The sequence below is a fragment of the Nycticebus coucang genome, chromosome X (assembly GCF_027406575.1).
Source record: "Nycticebus coucang isolate mNycCou1 chromosome X, mNycCou1.pri, whole genome shotgun sequence".
In the NCBI taxonomy this organism is placed as follows: domain Eukaryota; kingdom Metazoa; phylum Chordata; class Mammalia; order Primates; family Lorisidae; genus Nycticebus; species Nycticebus coucang.
In genome coordinates, this window is record NC_069804.1 from 156575151 (window position 1) to 156595148 (window position 19998).

The following is a 19998-nucleotide window of genomic DNA, read 5'->3' on the forward strand; positions in this document are numbered from 1 at the left end:
ACAATAACCAAGCTGAAAAAACAGTCAAGGACTCTATTCCTTTCACAGTAGTGCCAAAGAAGACGAAATATTTGGGAGTATACCTAACAAAGGACATGAAAGATCTCTACAAAGAGAACTATGAAACTTTAAAAAAAGAAATAGCTGAAGATGTTAACAAATGGAAAAACATACCATGCTCATGGCTAGGAAGAATCAACATTGTTAAAATGTCTATACTACCCAAAGCAATATATAATTTTAATGCAATTCCTATTAAAGCTCCATTGTCATACTTTAAAGATGTTGAAAAAATAACACTTCATTTTATATGGAATCAGAAAAAACCTCAAATAGCCAAAACATTACTCAGCAATAAAAACAAAGCAGTAGGAATCACGCCACCAGACCTGAGACTGTACTATAAATCGATAATGATCAAAACAGCATGGTACTGGCACACAAACAGAGAATTAGATGTCTGGAACAGAATAGAGAACCAAGAGATGAATAAAGCTACTTACTGTTATTTGACCTTTGACAAGCCAATTAAAAACATTCAGTGGGGAAAAGATTCCCTATTTAACAAATGGTGCTGGGTGAACTTGCTGGCAACCTGTAGAAGATTGAAACTGGACCCACACCTTTCACCATTAACTAAGATAGACTCTCACTGGACAAAAGATTTAAATTTAAGACATGAAACTATAAAAATACTTGAAAAAAGTGCAGGGAAAACTCTTGAAGGAACTGGCCTGGGTGAATATTTTATGAGGAGGACTACCCTGGCAATTGAAGCGGTATCAAAAATACACTACTGGGACCTGATCAAATTAAAAAGCTTTTGCACAGCCAAGAACATAGTAAGTAAAGCAAGCAGACAGCCCTCAGAATGGGAGAAAATATTTGCAGGTTATACCTCCGATAAAGGTCTAATAACCAGAATCCACAGAGAACTCAAACATATTAGCAAGAAAAGAACAAGTGATCCCATCTCAGGGTGGGCAAGGGACTTGAAGAGAAAATTCTCTAAAGAAGACAGACACACGATCTACAAACACATGAAAAAAAGCTCATCATTAGAGAAATGCAAATCAAAACTACTTTGAGATATCACCTAACCCCAGTAAGAGTAGCCCACATAAAAAAATCCCAAAACCAGAGATGTTGGCATGGATGTGGAGAAAAGGGCACACTTCTACACTGCTGGTGGGAATGCCCACTAATACGTTCCTTCTGGAAGGATGTTTGGAGAATACTTAGAGACTTAAAAATAGACCTGCCATTCAATCCTATAATTCCTTTACTAGGTTTATACCCAGAAGTCCAAAAATCACAACATAACAAAGACATCTGTACCAGAATGTTTATTGCAGCCCAATTCATAATTGCTAAGTCATGGAAGAAGCCCAAGTGCCCATCGACCCACAAATGGACTAGCAAATTGTAGTACATATATACCATGGAATATTATTTAGCCTTAAAGAAAGATGGAGACTTTACCTCTTTCATGTTTACATGGATGGATCTGGAACATATTCTTCTTAGCAAAGTATCTCAAGAATGGAAGAAAAAGTATCCAATGTACTCAGCTCTACTATGAAGCTAATTTATAGCTTTCACATGAAAGCTATAACCCAACTATAGCACAAGACTATGGGGAAAGGGCCAAGGAAGGGGAAGGGAGGGGGGAGGTTAGGATGGAGAGAGGGTAATAGGTGGGGTGCATCTTAGAATGGGTACAGGTGAAGCTTACTAAATGCAGAATACAAATGTCTACATACAATAACTAAGAAAATGCCATGAAAGCTACGTTGAACAGTTTGAAGAGAATATTTCAGATTTTATATGAAACCAGCACATTGTACCCCTTCACTGCACTAATGTACACAGCTATGATTTAACAATAAAATAAATAAATTAATTAATTAAAGTAAAAAAAGAAGATTTAAGACAAAAACGAGGAATTTTAAAATTTGAAAGATTATGTGTATAGGTGGTGAAGTTTTGTGAAGGATAATTTAGAAAGAATTTTGTATGTGATTAAGTTGATTATAATGAAAAGGGAATCTCGAGTTAAAAAAGTTGTCTGTTCTCAGTTTATAAGACTTACGTTTGAAACCTCTTAAATTTCTATTCTTGTATGCATATTTAAAGTAATGAAAAAAAAGCATCAAAAGTCAGAACTCAAAGGGGTCAATTTACCATTATAAAGTTAATACAAAGTTTATTAAACTATTTTTCTATCTTTTGCTTGCTAAAAACCATGGTTGCTATATGCCTCAAATCTCTTATCTTGAGATAAGATACCAGCACTCAGCAGAAAACCCAAGGTGAATTACACATTTGGAACTAAAGAAAAAAAAAAAAGTGTCCTCTTCACTTTTTTTGAAACAGGAGCTGCTTTTCTTTCCAAATTGGCATTACTCTGTCTGGCTCTTACAGTAACGGAACATATTCTAAGAAATAACTTTAGTCAACAAACTGATACCATGTTGGAAATTGACTGGAAACTGCATACCACCTATAGGCCACAAAGTTTCAGGAAAGTTGAAAACTTCAGTGAATTCAGGCTTTACCATTAGCATTGTTTAAAATCAGATATACTCCTATTAAAAGAATAGGGTACTCATCCTATAAAATACTATATTGCAGGTCCCCTCCCATTTTAAGAAATTTGTCAGGGGGCCTAAGAGAACTAGGAGAAATAGAATTTACTAACCAGCTAAAGTCACTGGGAAAAACAACGAAAAAGATTTTGGAATGGGTGGATAGATGTCCTGTTAGTTTATCTCCCCCAGTCCATCCCTATTCCATAGGTAACCAGGTGTGGATTAAAGATTGGAGCCTGAGCCTGCTGAAACCATGGTGGAAAGGCCCCTACTGAGGGATCCTGTCCACACCTACAGCAGTGAAGGTGGATGGCATTCCTGCTTGGATACATCATTCACATGTGAAACCAGCCAGTGATCAGGAGTGGACAGTCCAAAGACACCCAGAGCATCCCCACAGCCTACCCCTATAAAAATAGACTATAGCCCCTGCCACAGTCACATACCAGGAGCTGACTGGTCTATGCACGGCAGAAGCTTGAGAATGAGTAGCAGCAGCATGGGACTGATTCTTTGCTTTGGACTTTTTCATTTTTTGTCTTTAATCTTAGGTGTAAGACATGGTGAAGGTTGTGAAAAATGCATCCAAGAGGCAATCCAAACTAGACAAACTGTCAAAACCGTGTTATTGGTTTACTCTTATTATGAATGTATAGGAAAGCCTGAAGGAATTTGTATATATAACAACACCCAATATTAGATATATGTATCTCGCAAAAAAAAAAAAAAGAAAGAAATTTACAACTGCATGCTCAAACTTATGAATAAATAAAAACTTCAGGGATGATAGCCAAGTCTACCATTAAAAAAAGGTGGATTAAAACAAAAAAAAAAATGAAATGAACTCCAACTCACTGGCACATTTCCCTGCATTCTATCCAAATCTGATGTAACTGTAAGAGTCTATGGTATAAGAGCAAAATGAACTATAAAACTTCTATGCTCATTTATTCACTTAATGTCCACTCTCAGTACGTTACCACACCAGTCTCTTTACACATAAATAATTGCATTTGAAGGTTAAGAGAGCAGTAAGAAAAAATGACTCTGGGGCACATTAACCAAGGGAAAGGGGCAAAAAGGTAAGGAACAGAGACAAGATAGAGATAGAAATTTCAGAACATTCAGTCCAGTTGGTCATGGGGGTACACATTTCCCCACTTCTACCAGAACTATATTTTTAAGTGTAATCTGATCATGTCACTACCCTGTTAAAATCTTTCAACAACTCTCCACGTTCTATACACTAATGATGGAAGTCAAAGTCTAAGGCAGGGCCCTTCATATTTTGCTGCCTGCTACCATTCCAGCCTCACCTTCCAGTACTTCCTGCTCACACCTTGCATACTAACCTGCTTGCCATTTCTAAATATATCCTACTTATTTATACCATTGCATATGCAGTTTCTACAACCTGGAATGTACTCATGACCAACTCCTAGTTTTTTAAGACTCAGTTCCCAGAATGACCTCTTCTGTGAAGTTATTCCCCTCACCTAACCCTCATGGCAAGAATAAGAACTACTTCCTGAGGCACTGCTATATTCCTTGATCACTTCTAAGAGCTTTGTAGTTGAATCCCTGGGGTTTTCCAGGTATAAGATCACATCATTGCGAAGAGTGAGAGTTTGATCTCCTCCGACCCCATCTGAATTCCCTCAATCCCCTTCTCTTGCTTGATTGCAAAGGCTAGGACTTGCATTACTATGATGAATAGCAGGGGTGACAATGGGAATCCTTGTCTAGTTCCAGATCTGAGTGGAAATATTTTTAATTTTACTCCATTCAATATGATATTGGCTGTGGGTTTGCTGAAAATCAATACTTACAAATCAGTAGCTTTTATATATACCAACAATACTCAAGCCAAAAATATAGTCAAGGACTCTATTCCTTTTACAGTAGTTCCAAAGAAGATGAAATTCCTGGCAATTCATCTAACAAAGGACGTGAAATATTTCTATAATGAGGATTATGAAACCCTGAGAAAAGAAATAGCTGAAGATATTAACAAATGGAAAAACATACCATGCTCATGGCTGAGAACAATCAACATTATTAAAATGTCCATACTACCCAAAACAACCTACAGATTTAACGCAATCCCTATCAAAGCACCAATGTCATACTTCAAAGACTTGAAAAAATAGTACTTCATTTTATATGGAATAGAAAAAAACCTCAAATAGCCAATACATTACTTAGAAATAAAAACAAATCAGGAGCATCACATTACCAGACTTCAGGTTATACTACAAACTATACTGATCAAAACAACACGGTAGGCTGGGTGTGGCGGCTCATGCCTGTAATCCTGGCACTCTGGGAGGCACAGGTGGGTGGATTGCCTGAGCTCACAGTTTAGAGACCAGCCTGAGCAAATGCAAGACCTCATCTCTAAAAAAATATCAAAACAACTAAGAGTATATTATAAATGTCTTACCACAAAAAATAAGTGAGGTGATGATTATGTTAATCAGTTTGATTTAACCATTCCACATTGTATATCAAATCATCACATTGTACCCAATAAATGGATACAGTTATTATTTAATAAAAATTAAGTTAGAAATACATAAATAAATTATTGCAGGAGCAAAAAAAGGAGCTACTTCCTCTGTATGTCCCTCTCTTATAGGGTCTTTGCAAAATTAAGGCACCTATGTTCCAGCTGGAGGCACCTATGTTCCAAAGGTGGAAGGCACCTGTAGACCCAGCTACTGAGGAAGCTGAGACACTTGAGCCCAAGAGTTTGAGGTTGCTGTAAGCTATAGCACCACAGCACTCAACAAAGTGAGATTCTTTCTCAAAAAAAAAAAAAAATACAAAACATCATGGTACTGGCACAAAAATAGAGATGTAGATATATGGAACAGTATAGAGAACCTAGAGATGAATCCAAGGACATAATAGTCATTTCATTTTTGATAAGCCTAACAAAAACATACACTGGGAGAAAGATTCCCTATTTAACAAATGGTGCTAGGAGAACTGGCTAGCAACCTGTAGAAGACTGAAACTGGACCCTCACTTTTCACCACTAACAAAACTTGATTCTCACTGGATAAAAGATTTAAACTTAAGACATGAAACTATAAAAATACTAGAAGAGAGTGCAGGGAAAATGCTAAAAGATACTGGCCTGGGAAAATATTTTACAAGGAAGAACCCACTGGCAATTGAAGCAACACCAAAAATATATCACTGGGATCTGATCAAGCTACAAAGCTTTTGTATAGCTAAGGGCACTTCAAGTGAAGCAAACAGACAGCCTTCAGAATGGGAGAAGATTTTTGTGGGTTATGATTCCGACAAAGGTCTGATAACTAGAACCTACAGAGAACTCAAATTAATCAATAAGAAAAGAACAAAGAATCCCATTTCTTTGTGGGCAAGAGACTTGAACAGAATCTTCTATGAAGATGACAGGCAAATTGCCAACAGGGATTGGTGGGATTACACCAGCGGTGCATCTTACAAGGGTATATGTGAAACTTGGTAAATGTGGAATGTAAGTGTCTTGGCACAGTAACTGAGAGAATGCCAGGAAGGCTATGTTACCCAGTGTGATGAAAGTGTGTCAAGCGATATGTGAAGCTAATGAATGATGCCCCATGACCATATCAATGTACACAGCTATGATTTAATTAAAAAAAAAAAGAAAAGAAAAGTCTATTTTCAAACTCAAAAAAAAAATGCTCATAGGCTTTAATCATCAGAGAAATGCAGATCAAAACCACATTGAGATATCCCCTAACTCCAGTAAGATTAGCCCACATCACTAAATCCCAAAACTGCAGATGCTGGCATGGATGCAGAGAGAAGGGAACACTTCTACACTGCCGATGGGACTGCAAACTAATACCGCCTTTTTGGAAAGAAGTATGGAGAATTCTCAAGGAACTAAAAGTTGACCTACCATTTGATCCTGCAATTCCATTACTACCCAGATGAACAAAAATTATTTACAACAAAGACATTTGCACTTGAATGTTTATTGCAGCCCAATTCATACTTGTTAAGTCAAGGAATCAGCCCAAATGCCCATCAACCCATGAATGGATTAACAAATTGTGGTATATGTATACCATAGAATACTGTGCACCCATAAAAAGATGGAGACTTTAAATCTTTTATGTTTACGTGGATGGAGCTGGAACACATTCTTCTTAGTAAAGTATCTCAAGAATGAGAAAAAAAATGTATCCAGTGTACTCAATACTATTGTGAAACCAGTATATAATCACTTATACATTCATATGAATGATAAAACACAAATATATTCCAGAAAGGGGAGAGGAGCAAAGGGGAAGGCAAAGAGGAGTGAGAGGGGAGGGAGGGTATTTGGTAGGATCTCACCTAATGTGCACAATGCAAGGGTATATTTCAAAACAACTAAGAGTATATTATAAATGTCTTACCACAAAAAATAAGTGAGGTGATGATTATGTTAATCAGTTTGCTTTAACCATTGCACACTGTATACCAAATCATCACGTTGTATCCGATAAATGTATACAGTTCTTATTTAATAAAAATTAAGTTAAAATAAATAAATTATTGCAGGAACAAAAAAAGAGCTACTTCCTCTGAATGTCCCTGTTATAGGGTCTTTGCAAAATTAAGACTAAAAGGGAGAAAATCTAGCTTTTCAAGTGTTTGGGGAAGTAAGAAATCTCTATGAGCATAAATATACTTGGTTTTTAGCATTTTAATTCTGTAGTCAAGAAGAATCCATCAATATATTTTATAGTTTGTTAATTTTACCAATAATGTATTAATTCATATGGCTCATCTTCCAGTAAGAATGCTAATACTTTAAATATCAATATTAGCTTTTATCACACAATTAAGTATAATATAGAAAATGAGAAATTATGATTTATGAAATTTCCGAGATTATGCTCCAAAGCAACAAATACAAATATTATCGTAACCAGAAAACAAGTTGGAAATTTTATAATTTCTCTTTACTTTTTTTTTTTTTTTTGCAGTTTTTGCCGGGGCTGGCTTTGAACCCGCAACCTCCCTCTGGCATATGGGGCCGGAACCCTACTCCTTTGAGCCACAGGTGCCGCCTCTCTTTACATTTTCTAATCTACTGATGAAGAAAATCTTTTTCTTACTAGACAATTTATAAAATATCCTGTACTGAACCAATAACCTAATTAACATTTACTACCCACCGATAAACCTATAAAAAGAGAAGTTAATAAAAAGCTATAACTATATATATATTTTTAAAAAACAATCTCACTTTGTCACCCTCGTTAGAGTGCTGTGGTGTCACACCTCAAACATCTGGGCTCAAGCAATCCTCTTGCCTCAGCTTCCCAAGTACCTGGGACTACATTGTGCCCGCCACATGTCCAGTTATTTTTAAAGGCAGGGTCACGCTTTTGCTCAGACGAACTCCTGAGCTCAAGCAATCCACCCGCTTCAGCTTTCCAGAGTGCTGGGATTATAGGCATGAGCCACCACGCCCAGCCCTATAACAATATTTCTGTAAGTATTCTCCTGAAATTCTAAGGGGGAACATTATTTTCTTACTTTTAAATTTTAAAAAAACGTTCATTAATAATAAAGCTATGATTTGAAAACAGTGTAACATGGAATTTTTATTACGTTGTATACAACATTATGAGATTCTCTCTCTGAGATGCTATCAGAAAAACTCATTTAAACTACCACAATATACAGGTTAATTATAATGACTTATTAATAATACTAAGACTTGACTTCAATATGCACAGCCACAGGCAATGCACATTGCAGCTTCTTGAGCTGGCTGAAAGAGGAAAAAAGCCCTCCAGAGGTTTAAAACCTAAGGGTTGTTTTTGTTTGTTTATTTGTTTTGAGACAGAGTATCACCATGTCGCCCTCAGTAGGGTCCTGCGGCATCACAGCTCACAGCAACCTCAAACTCTTGGGCTTAAGTGATTCTCTTGCCTCAGATTCCCAAGCAGCTGGGACTTACAGGCACCCGCCACAACGGCCGGCTATTTTTTTTTTATTTGTATTTGCATATGCAACACAAGGCGGAGCGGTCCGGAGAGGTAATGGGGCTATGAACAACTGAAGTATTCTGCTGAGCAAGGGTACTGCCAGTGCTCCAGTGGCGCAATCGGTTAGCGCATGGTATTAATGAACAATACCAAAGGTGTGAGTTCGAGTCTCACCTGGAGCACTTTCCTTTTCTCTTTCTTTTTTTTTTTTTTATTGAGACAGAGTCTCGTTATGTAGCCCTTGATAGAGTGCCGCAGCGTCAAGCTCACAGCAACCTCAAACTCTTGGACTTAAGTGATTCTCTTGCCTCAGCCTCCCAAGTAGCTGGGACAATAGGTGCCCGCCACAATGCTCAGCTATTTTTTTGTTGCAGTTGTCATTGTTGTTCAGCAGGCCAGGGCCGGGTTAGAACCCACCTGCCTCGGTGTATGTGGCTAGCGCCCTAACCACTGAGCTATGGGCGCCGAGCCCTAAGAATTTTTTTCACTAAAATAAAGAGTCAAAGCAACCCTGCAGAGGATGCACTAAATGGTTATATCAAGAAATGTTCTTTATTTCAGAAATTTATATTCTGTTTTCTCTACTTAAAGTACTTTAGAAGGACCTAATAAGGTCCAAGGAATTACGCTAATTTAATTTTGGGCACTTTTTCCACATATTCTTTGCAGTAAACTGACCAATGTGCTAGATATTTGGTACTTCTCAGATTCTTTTCAAATCTCCCAGTTTAGTCGGTCACTAAATGAACAGAAAGAGTACCTTATCATACATTCTCTAAAAGGAGTGGCAAGAAAATTAATAAGGTAATGAGATTGGCAAGCATTATGTAAAAGGTACTACGTAATACAAAGTATTGTCATTCCCTCTTACAATCATTTGGTAAAGGTCCTTTAAAGTTTTTGAATACTCTAAAGACTAAGACCCCATTCTAAGATATTTTTCTTACAAAGCTCTGAGCTTAAAAAGCTAAATTGATCATATCCTTCCTACTTGTTTATGTACTTCAATAGAGACTGATTATTACATAAAGACCACATACGTTCTCAGAGAAAGAAATCACAATCTTTTTAGCACAGAGAAATGGAACTGAAACTTATTTTCTCTTTTGTACAGCCAGCATTTTTAAATGGAGAAAAGCGTCAAAGAAATCTTCAACCTTTAGCTGAAGTCTTTCAAAGTGAAGCATATTTGGAAGTGGAGGTACGTGCCTTTAAGCACTTTATGACAATTAAGTCAGAAGCTGTGAATTTAGTACTTTCAGATCTTTGAATAAAATGGAGCTACTAAGGTTTCTACTTTTTTCTGAAGCCGCATTTCACACTACCTATTGGTATCTGTGAAAGAGAAAGTCATCTTTAAGCAAGATTGTTTTTACAAACAGCTTCTTTAGTAAGCTGAGTTTAATCATTAGTGAGCTTTTCACTTGAACACAGCAACACACTCACATAATGAATCAAATTACATCTTCTCTATTTCTAACATGGGATTTTTCAATAAAACAAATCGCTTTTATTTCAAAAATCACAATCACCTCTTTCACTGGGGAAGCAGTTTTTCTTCCTAGATTGTGAAGATTCACTATACAGGAAGAGTCATTAAAAATAAGGATAGAAAGACGTTATCAAGAAATATTAATAATGCTTCTCTAAAATTCCCTAATTATTGATATTATTGTGAAATATAAAAAGGACTAAATGTATACATATTTAAAAATACATTACTTAATATTCCAAATCCAAAAATATAAGCAGAATAAATCCATTAACTAGAAGGGAAATGAACATTTACCTTGATAGAAAAATTAATAAATGAAAACTTTCAATTAAAATATAAAATTATAAAATTATAATTGGATGGTTTTAAAGATTCTTTAGAAATCATAAATTCCACCTTCTGGATTAAAGGTAATTAGGGACAGAGGTGTCTTCATTTTTAACAGACAAAATGAAGATCTCATTTTGTAATCACATATAGTTAATACCTGATTTTTGGACAACATAAACTAGAAATTTAAAACTCTTGGTAAAGAAAGAGTACAAAGGTAAATGTTTTGTAAAAAGAAAATGGAGGAAAAATAGACCTTTTACATGGGAGTTCAGAGACATCTAGTGGTTGTTAATAATAAACTGGATTCTTCTTGGAAAATAAGAAGGTTATGTAGTTCCACATACTACAAGTGGAACAAGAAGTGTTCACATTACAAGTAATGTTAAGATTTTCCTTGCACTTTAAATGTTTTATCCTACTGCTTTAATGATTTGATAACAGTTAAGTATATGTATTTTAAAATATATTCCTTAATATTCCAAATATTTAATTTACTGTATACATATTGTTAAATATATTACTTAATATTCTAAGATATGAAAACAGCATTTAAAAATTACCAAAATACAACTGAAATAAAATTCAAAAAAATGTTCTATCACAGGAAAGGGCATTTATGTTCTAATACATGATTAACCGACAAATGTAGCTAGACATTTGTATTTTAGAAGCTGTTAGTGCTCCTCTAAATTATATCATTACACGTGTAAAATCCCAACTGGATAAAAATTTTAACACATGGTTTTTGAAAGGAACATTCTCTGCTAAACATAGTCATAGATGCACTGTGTCAGAAAACCAACGAACTTCATGGCCAAAGTCTTCAGTCCAAACAAAATCTCATTTTCAAATGCTAGTAGAAAAGATTCTACATTGTTTTTCAATGATCTGTTGCAATGATCCAAAGAACTGTTAAAAAACTTTTCTCTTCATCTAGCCTCAGTCCTTCATGCTACCAATTAACTCTTATATTTTTTATTCTTTTCTCAGTTCTTTCTACTGTACCTTTCTAACATACATACCTTTTCATATTCTCTTGTGTAAGTACAACACTTTACATTTATTCCTATTAAATGTCATGTTACTAGATTCAACTGATCCATCATTCCAATTGCTCTAGTTTCTTTTGGAGCATGGCTTTGTCTGAAGTATTTCCTAGCTCTCCCAGAATTATGACACCCATAAATTTCATAGGTACATTCCAATGACATAATCCATGTACACTCTAAATTTATGTCAAAATTTTTACAAATATCTGATTTTTCTAAAGCCTCTGCCAAATTAACATCTTCAGTATAGCAACTCATATTTTTCATTTCTTTTTATTCAACCTGAACTGAAATATAAAATATTTCAAAATATTTCAAAAAATACAAAAATTAAGCGTTATTTCACACCCCACTGAACTTTTAGACAAAAAAAAACTTTATGATGAATAGAAACTTTAAAAAGTGTCCTATTTTTTGACTAGTAACAAAAGCACTGTTTGGATTGTTAGTTTCTGGTTGCTTTTAATATTTAGTCTGTATAAATCTATTTTTGTTTTAATTACTCCAGCTGAGAAAATACTGATGATACCAACATTAAAAATATCATTATTGAAATACATTAAATACATTAATGTATTGAAATACATTAAATACATTAACATCACTACTAAGTAGCACTAGAATTTTTTTTTTTTGAGGCAGAGTATCATTATGTCACCCTCAATAGAGTGCTGTAGCATCATAGCTCACAGCAACCTCCAACTCTTGGGCTTAAGTGATTCTCTTGCCTCAGCCTCCCAAGTAGCTGGGACTACAGGTGCCTTCCACAGCACCTGGCTATTTTTTGTTGCAGTTGTCATTGTTGTTTATCTGGCCTGGGCCAGTTTCAAACCTGTCAGCCTTGGTGTAAGTGGCTGGTGCTGTAACCACTGTGCTATGGGTGCCAAGCCAGTAGCACTAGAATTTAACAGGAACACAATTCATGTTAGAAAGTAATAGAGAAACTGCATACGCCAAAATAAAATACCTTTTATACTTAATTATCCCGTTTCATAGCACTCTTATAAAAAAAAAATCAACTTAGGCAACAATTTCTTTTTATTAAAAATACATCTTTAAATCATTCACACACTATGCAGTATCACCTGCTTAATTAAAAAGGGAAAATATACCTCTATATTGCAGAATTCTAAAGATCACCATATTAGCCAAGTGACCAAACTTAGCACCCCCAATAGTGTGACAGCCTGACATAATGTGACTCCTGATATATTGCAATATAAAGTACATAATATCACTTCCATAGGATTATTGCCAAAAAATGTTAAACCTAAATCTACCAGTGAGGTAAATCCACACTGTGGGACATTCTCCAGGATGACTAGCTTGAACACCTTAAAAAAAAATTACAGTCATGGGCGGCAGCAGTAGCTAAGTGGGTAGGGCGTCGGCCACATACAACAAGGCTGGCGGGTTTGAACCCAGCCCAAGCCAGCTAAAATCAACAAAGACAACTGCAACAAAAAAATAGCCGGGTGTTATGGCAGGCACCTATAGTCGCAACTACTTGGGAGGCTGAGGCAAGAGAATCACTTAAGCCCAAGAGTTTGAGGTTGCTGTGAGCTGCAACGCCACAACATTCTACCAAGGGTGACATAGTGAAACTATCTAAAAAAAAAAAAACATGGTCATGAAAAACAAAAAGTTGTGGATTAAAAGAGACTAAAAAGATCCAACAACCAAAAGTGTGAACTTCATTTGATCATCAATTAAAAAAAAAAAACAGCTATAAAAAAACACTTTGGGGAAAGTGGAAAAGTTTGCACATGGTATATACTAAAGTTTGCACATGGTATACATTACTGAATCAATATTAACATTTTCTGCTTCAACTGTGGTTATACAGAAAAATGTCCTTATTCTTATGAGATACACATTAAAGTATTTAGAGGTGAACACTCACGTTGTCTGTAATTTTGTTTTTGAATGGTTCAGAAATATATTTATAAATAAGTATAAAATACAGATAGATATTGATATGTTTCCATACTTCTGAATACAGAATATATATTCTACATGTATACACAGATTCTGTGTATGTATGCCATGTATAAATATGTACAAGAGAGAAAGCCAACGTGACAAAACATTAACAACTGGAGAATCTAGGGGAAGAATATATGGTGTTTGAAATTTTGCAAAATAAGAGTTGGAGGAAATAGGAAAGGAATACATACCATGGCAGTTCTAGACTTGATAAACCAGTCAAATCTAAATTGGGGAGCATTCCGTACACACTGTCTTAATTCTTCATACACATTTTCTCTGTCAAAGCCCATTTTATGTAACATACAAATCAAGAATCTATCTTCTTCCTCAGTATAGTTCTTTCCTTTGCTGGTTCCATACTGAATACGCAACTGATGAAATGGAGCCTTGTATCTTGCAATCTGTGTATTTCAACAAAATAGTGCTTTTAATTGGGCATTAAGAAGTCAAAGCTAACCATCATATCAATTAAAACAATCTAATAATAATTTGACATAAAGTAAAGTACTTTGGCATCCAGGGCTTTCTTGATACTGATCCTTCGTTGAATTCTTGCTTCTCCACGTTCAATTTGAGCCATTATTTTCTCAATGTCCTGTAATTCATTGCAACGTTCCCAAAATACAGCTGAAAAACAGAATCAATACTTTAAAATACTATCATTTAAGAAAATGAACCCAAAGAATTGTAGAATAAAGGATTAACAGGAAAAAATACAATGAACTTATATTTTTAAAAAGATTCAAATTTTTATATATATATATATATAGATGTTCTATTATTAACTACTAATAACTCTTCACTTAAAAAGAAGAACTTGGCTTGCCACCTGTAGCTCAGCAGCTAGGGCGCCAGCCACATATACCGGGGCTGGCGGGTTCGAACCTGGCCCTGGCCTGCTAAACAATGAAAATAACAAAATAGCCAGGCGTTGTGGTGGGTGCCTATAGTCCCAAATACTTGGGAGGCTGAGGCAAGAGAATCTCTTAAGCCCAAGAGTTTGAGATTGCTGTGAGCTATAATGCCACGGCACTCTACCAAGGGCAACATAGTGAGACTCTGTCTCAAAAAAAAAAAAAAAAGAAGAAGAAGAAAACTTGACAAGGTTTCAATCAATTTTCTTTTCATAAAATATTATGAAACCTTTAATTATGTATCCCAAATGATTATGATTTCAAAAGATGCTACAGATACCAATTTAAACTGGACTTTTTACTCCAGCATGATAGAGAAGGATCAAACACACGAAGTAAAAGACTGAAAGAGAAGCGTATGAACAGTGAGCATAGCTTACTAGCAAACAAAAACAAAAACAAAACTTTTATCAACAGATCATTCAAATGTTTTCTATGAGGTGGCAATTTCTATTTAAATTGCTATTTGCTTTTGGAATCACTCACTAATCATACAATATTTCTAAGGATCTATAGTTTGTTTTTAAACTTACTTGGAATAGCATTTTCTGTTAAAAAAAATCTTCACTGGGATTTTAATTGGACAGCTACAGAAAAATACTCAAATAACTGAGCCACTCAATCAAATTTTACAGATGAGCCAAATTAACAGGCTGCATTAATATGTCACATCTTATGACTTCAGTGAAAAGACCTTTTAATGACAGCCTCTCTACATTCTCAAATTGTTCATACACTCACATATTCATTCAACACATATTTAAATGCCTCCTACATACAAGATACTGAGTATTCATGAACAGTTACTTGTAGGCATTTCTTCTCTTACTGCTACCAACCACATAAACCCATTCCAACCTTCCCACACTATTACACGGTCCCCAAACTGGTGGGCGGCAACTAAATAGTCCTGAGCTACTCATACCACCTGGCCTGTTATCAAATTTGACAGAACATCTGACATGGTACCTTTTTGAATCACATTTTCTTACAACTTTACACACACTGATGTTATCTTCCTTTCTATCTTCTGAAGGAAACTCTTCAGAAAAATCTCACAGCACATATCCCTTTACACTTTATGTTCAACTCTCCATGCTAAATATCTCCCTTCTACCTGTTTTTCCCCTCTCTAAGCTCTCAAATGCCCTAAACTTATGTGCTAAACCTTAAGAACAGCTATATCCTCCTGAAGTTCATAAACTTGGTTGGCATTATATGAAATAAAAACTAAATACAACTGACCTCTAATGTCCCCCAGAAGACCTTTTCAGATTTACAGAAGACAAAAAGTATCTATTCTCATAATTAAATTTGGACTTGTTCAAACACTAACAATCTAGATAAATTAAAAGTTGCTTCTGGGGTGGCGCCTGTGGCTCAGTCGGTAAGGCGCCAGCCCCATATACCCGAGGGTGGCGGGTTCAAACCCGGCCCCGGCCAAACTGCAACCAAAAAATAGCCGGGCGCTGTGGCGGGCACCTGTAGTCCCAGCTACTCGGGAGGCTGAGGCAAGAGAATCGCTTAAGCCCAGGAGTTGGAGGTTGCTGTGAGCTGTGTGAGGCCACGGCACTCTACTGAGGGCCATAAAGTGAGACTCTGTCTCTACAAAAAAAAAAAAATAATAAAAAAAAAAATAAAAGTTGCTTCTGGTTAGTATTAATTTGGGTATATTTATTGGTACTGTAATATTCCTTTCCTACTATTTCAAAAACACAGAATTTCAGTGGTTAGGTTAAAGAGGTTCCAGGGGCAAACATAGAAACCTCACCTGCTTTGTAACATTGTTTCACATAAAGAAAATACTCTAGATTCTAAATATGTAAGATACTGACTAAATTTGAGAGCTCAACCTATTTGGAAGTTAAAAAAGACCTATATTCTACATATAGAAAACTTGTTAGGCGTATTTATACATTTTAATAAGATTTCTTGGCTCAGCACCCATAGCACAGTGGTTACAGTGCTGGCCACATGCATCAAGGCTGGTGGGTTTGAACCCGGCCCAGGCCAGCTAAACAATGACAACTGCAACAAAAAAATAGCCAGGCGATGTGGCGGGCGCCTATGGTCCCAGCTACTTGGGAGGCTGAGGCAAGAGAATGGCTTAAGCCCAAGAGTTTGAGGTTGCTATGACCTATGATATCACAGCACTCTACCAAAGACAACAAAGTGACACTCTGTCTCAAAATAAAATTTAAAAAAAAGATTTATTTTCATACTAAGATGATACCAATAGGTAACTACATGCCCACATGAGAAAAAAACACAATTAAACTCCAGCGGGGGGGGGGGGGCGGGGGAAGGGGATTGGTAAACTTTCACATAACGGGCACAATCTAAGGGTATACAGCACACCCCCTGGATGAAGGGCTCAACTACAACTTGAACTTTAACTAAATGCAAACAATGTAAACTTAATGGATTCTATGCTCATCTTAATCTGAAATAAAATTTTTAAAAAAGAGAGATTTCTCTTCAGAGTCTGAAGCTGGATGTGCTGTGACAGGAAAATCAGTATTAACTCCATACTGATTCTGGTTAAGACCAAAGACAGCTGAGTAAGAGAGGAAGCCAATCCAAGGAACAATCAACAAATTGTTTCAAGCAATCTTTTTGATATGTTCCAGCTGGCCTCAAGTTAATGGGGTCCACATAACCTGTCTGGAGTAGACTGGAACATTGAGGATATTTGAGAATCTACATAGGCCTGGCAGTAACTCTCTACTTCAAGGACAAACTTGAAAGACAGACACAAATTCAATCCACTGAACCTTAATCTCAGGACTGGACCAGAAGGTGATCTAATTCCACAGGTGGGAAAGTATGAAATCCTTGTTTTATCACTTGGTTCTATTAGCTAACAGAGACAAAAGCAATCAATTTGTTATGATAAATCTTTTTTCTTTTTTTTTTATTAAATTATAGCTGTGTACATTAATGTGATCATGGGGCACCAGACACTGGTTAACACATTTTCATCAAACTGGTTAACATAGCCTTCCTGGCATTTTCTTAGTTATTGTGTTAAGACATTTACATTCTACATTTACTAAGTTTCAAATATATCCTTGTAAGATGCACCGCAGGTGTAATCTCACCAATCACCCTCCCTCCGCCCACCTCCCCCCTCCCTCCCCTCCCTTTCCCCCTTCCCCCATTCTTATAACTGGGTTACACCTTTCATGTGAAAGCCATAAATTAGTTTCATAGTAGGGCTGAGTACACTGGATACTTTTTCTTCCATTCTAGACATATTTTACTAAAAAGAATATGTTCCAGCTCCATCCATGTAAACATGAAAGACGTAAAGTCTCCATCTTTTTCAAGGCTGCATAATATTCCATGGTGTACATATGCCACAATTTATTAATCCATTTGTGGATCGATGGGCACTTGGGCTTTTTCCATGACTTAGCAATTATGAATTGGGCTGCAATAAACATTCTGGTACAAATATCTTTGTTATGATGTGATTTTTGGTCTTCTAGGTATATGCCTAGTAGAGGAATTATAGGATTGAATGGCAATCAATCCTATAGGATTGATCTCTAAGTGTTCTCCAAACATCTTTCCAAAAAGAATGTATTAATTTGCATTCCCACCAGCAGTGTAGAAGTGTTCCCTTTTCTCCACGTCAATGCCAACATCTCTGGTCTTGGGATTTTGTGATATGGGCTAATCTTACTGCAGTTAGATGATATCTCAAGGTAGTTTTGATTTGCATTTCTCTGATGATTAAAGATGATGAGCATTTTTTCATACGTCTGTAGGCCGTGTGCCTGTCTTCTTCACAGAAGTTTCTCTTCAAGACCCTTGCCCAGCCTGCAATGGGATCACTTGTTCATTTCTTGCTTATACATTTGCGTTCTCTGTGGTATCTGGTTATTAAACCTTTGTCAGAGACATAACCTGCAAATATCTTCTCCCATTATGAGGGCTGTTTGCTTGCTTTACTTACTGTGTTCTTGGCTGTGCAGAAGCTTTTTACTTTGATCAGGTCCCAGTAGTGTATTTTTGAAGCTGCTTCAATTGCCAGGGGGGTCCTCCTCATAAAATACTCGCCCAAACCGATTGCTTCAAAGGTTTTCCATGCACTCTCTTCTAGTATTTTTATAGTTTCATGTCTTAAGTTTAAATCTTTAATCCACTGAGAGTCTATCTTAGTTAATGGTGAAAGGTGTGGGTCCAGTTTCAGTCTTCTACAGGTTGGCAGCCAGTTCACCTAGCACCATTTGTTAAATAGGGAATATTTTCCCCACTGAATGTTTTTAACGGGCTTGTCAAAGACCAAATAATGGTAAGTAGCTGGATTCATCTCTTGGTTCTCTATTCTGTTCCAGACATCTAATTCTCTGTTTGTGTGCCAGTACCATGCTCTTTTGATTACTATCAATTTATACTATAGTCTCAGGTTGGTAGCGTGATTCCTCCTGCTTTGTTTTTATTTCTGAGTAATGTCTTGCCTATTGGAGGCTTTTTCTCATTCTGTATAAAATGAAGTATTGTTTTTTCAAGATCTTTATAGTACGACAGTGGAGCTTTAATAGGGATTGCATTGAAATTATATATTGCTTTGGGTAGTATGAACATTTTAACAATGTTGATTCTTCCCAGCCATGAGCATGGTATGTTTTTCCATTTGTTAACATTTTCAGCTATGTCTTTTCTTAGAGTTTCATGGTTCTCTTTAAAGAGATCTTTCACATCCTTTGTTAGATAAACTCCCAAATATTTCATCTTCTTTGGCACTACTATGAATGAAATAGATTCCTTAACTGTTTTTTCAGCTTGACTATTGTTGGTATATATAAAGGCTACCGATTTACGAATGTTGATTTTGTAACCTGAGACGCTACTGTATTCCTTGATCACTTCTAAGAGTTTTGTAGTAGGATCCCTGGTATATCCCAGATATACAATCATATCATCTGCGAAGAGCAAAAGTTTGATCTCTTCTGACCCTATATGGATACCCTTGATCGCCTTTTCTTCCCTAATTGCGGTGGCTAAAACTTCCATTACAATGTCAAAGAGTAGTGGAGACAATGGGCAGCCTTGTCTGGTTCCTGATCTGAGTGGAAATGATTTCAATTTAACTCCATTTAATACGATATTAGCTGTGGGTTTGCTGTAGATGGCCAGATGTATCAGTTTAAGAAATGTCCCTTCTATACCGATTTTCTTAAGTGTTCTGATCATGAAGGGATGCTGGATATCATCAAAAGCTTTTTCTGCATCAATTGAGAGAATCATATGGTCTTTGTTTTTTAATTTATGTGCTGAATTATACTTATAGATTTACGTATATTGAACCAGCCTTGAGACCCTGGGATAAAACCGACTTGGTCATGATGTATAATTTGTTTGATGTGTTGCTGGATTCTGTTTGTTAGGATCATGTTGAATATTTTTGCATCTATATTCATTAGCCATATTGGTCTATAATTTTCTTTTCTATTGGGGTCTTTTCCTGGTTTGGGGATCAGGGGGATCAGGGTCATGTTTGCTTCATAGAACGTGTTGGGTAGTCTTCCTTCTTTTTCTACATTTTGGAACAGGTTGAGTAATATAGCTACTAATTCCTCTTCAAAGGTTTGGTAGAATTCTGACATGAAGCCA

General features: G+C 36.1%; 1 protein-coding gene and 1 non-coding gene across 5 annotated transcripts in view; one reads left to right on the forward strand and one right to left on the reverse strand.

Annotated features, from left to right (window-relative positions):
• SMARCA1 (SWI/SNF related, matrix associated, actin dependent regulator of chromatin, subfamily a, member 1) overlaps positions 1 to 19998 on the reverse strand; it is a 109568-nt gene that overhangs the window by 19408 nt on the left and 70162 nt on the right. For all 4 annotated transcript variants that reach the window (XM_053579927.1, XM_053579929.1, XM_053579926.1 and 1 more), the window contains 2 exons: positions 13971 to 14089; positions 13651 to 13863 (listed from right to left, as the gene is read on the reverse strand). In XM_053579927.1, the coding sequence (XP_053435902.1) occupies positions 13651 to 13863; positions 13971 to 14089 (332 nt within the window). The remainder of the gene's footprint in view (positions 1 to 13650; positions 13864 to 13970; positions 14090 to 19998) is intronic.
• On the forward strand, positions 8701 to 8778 carry TRNAI-AAU (transfer RNA isoleucine (anticodon AAU)). Its single transcript is given in 2 exon segments — positions 8701 to 8738; positions 8743 to 8778. It is a non-coding gene; the product is annotated as a tRNA-Ile (tRNA).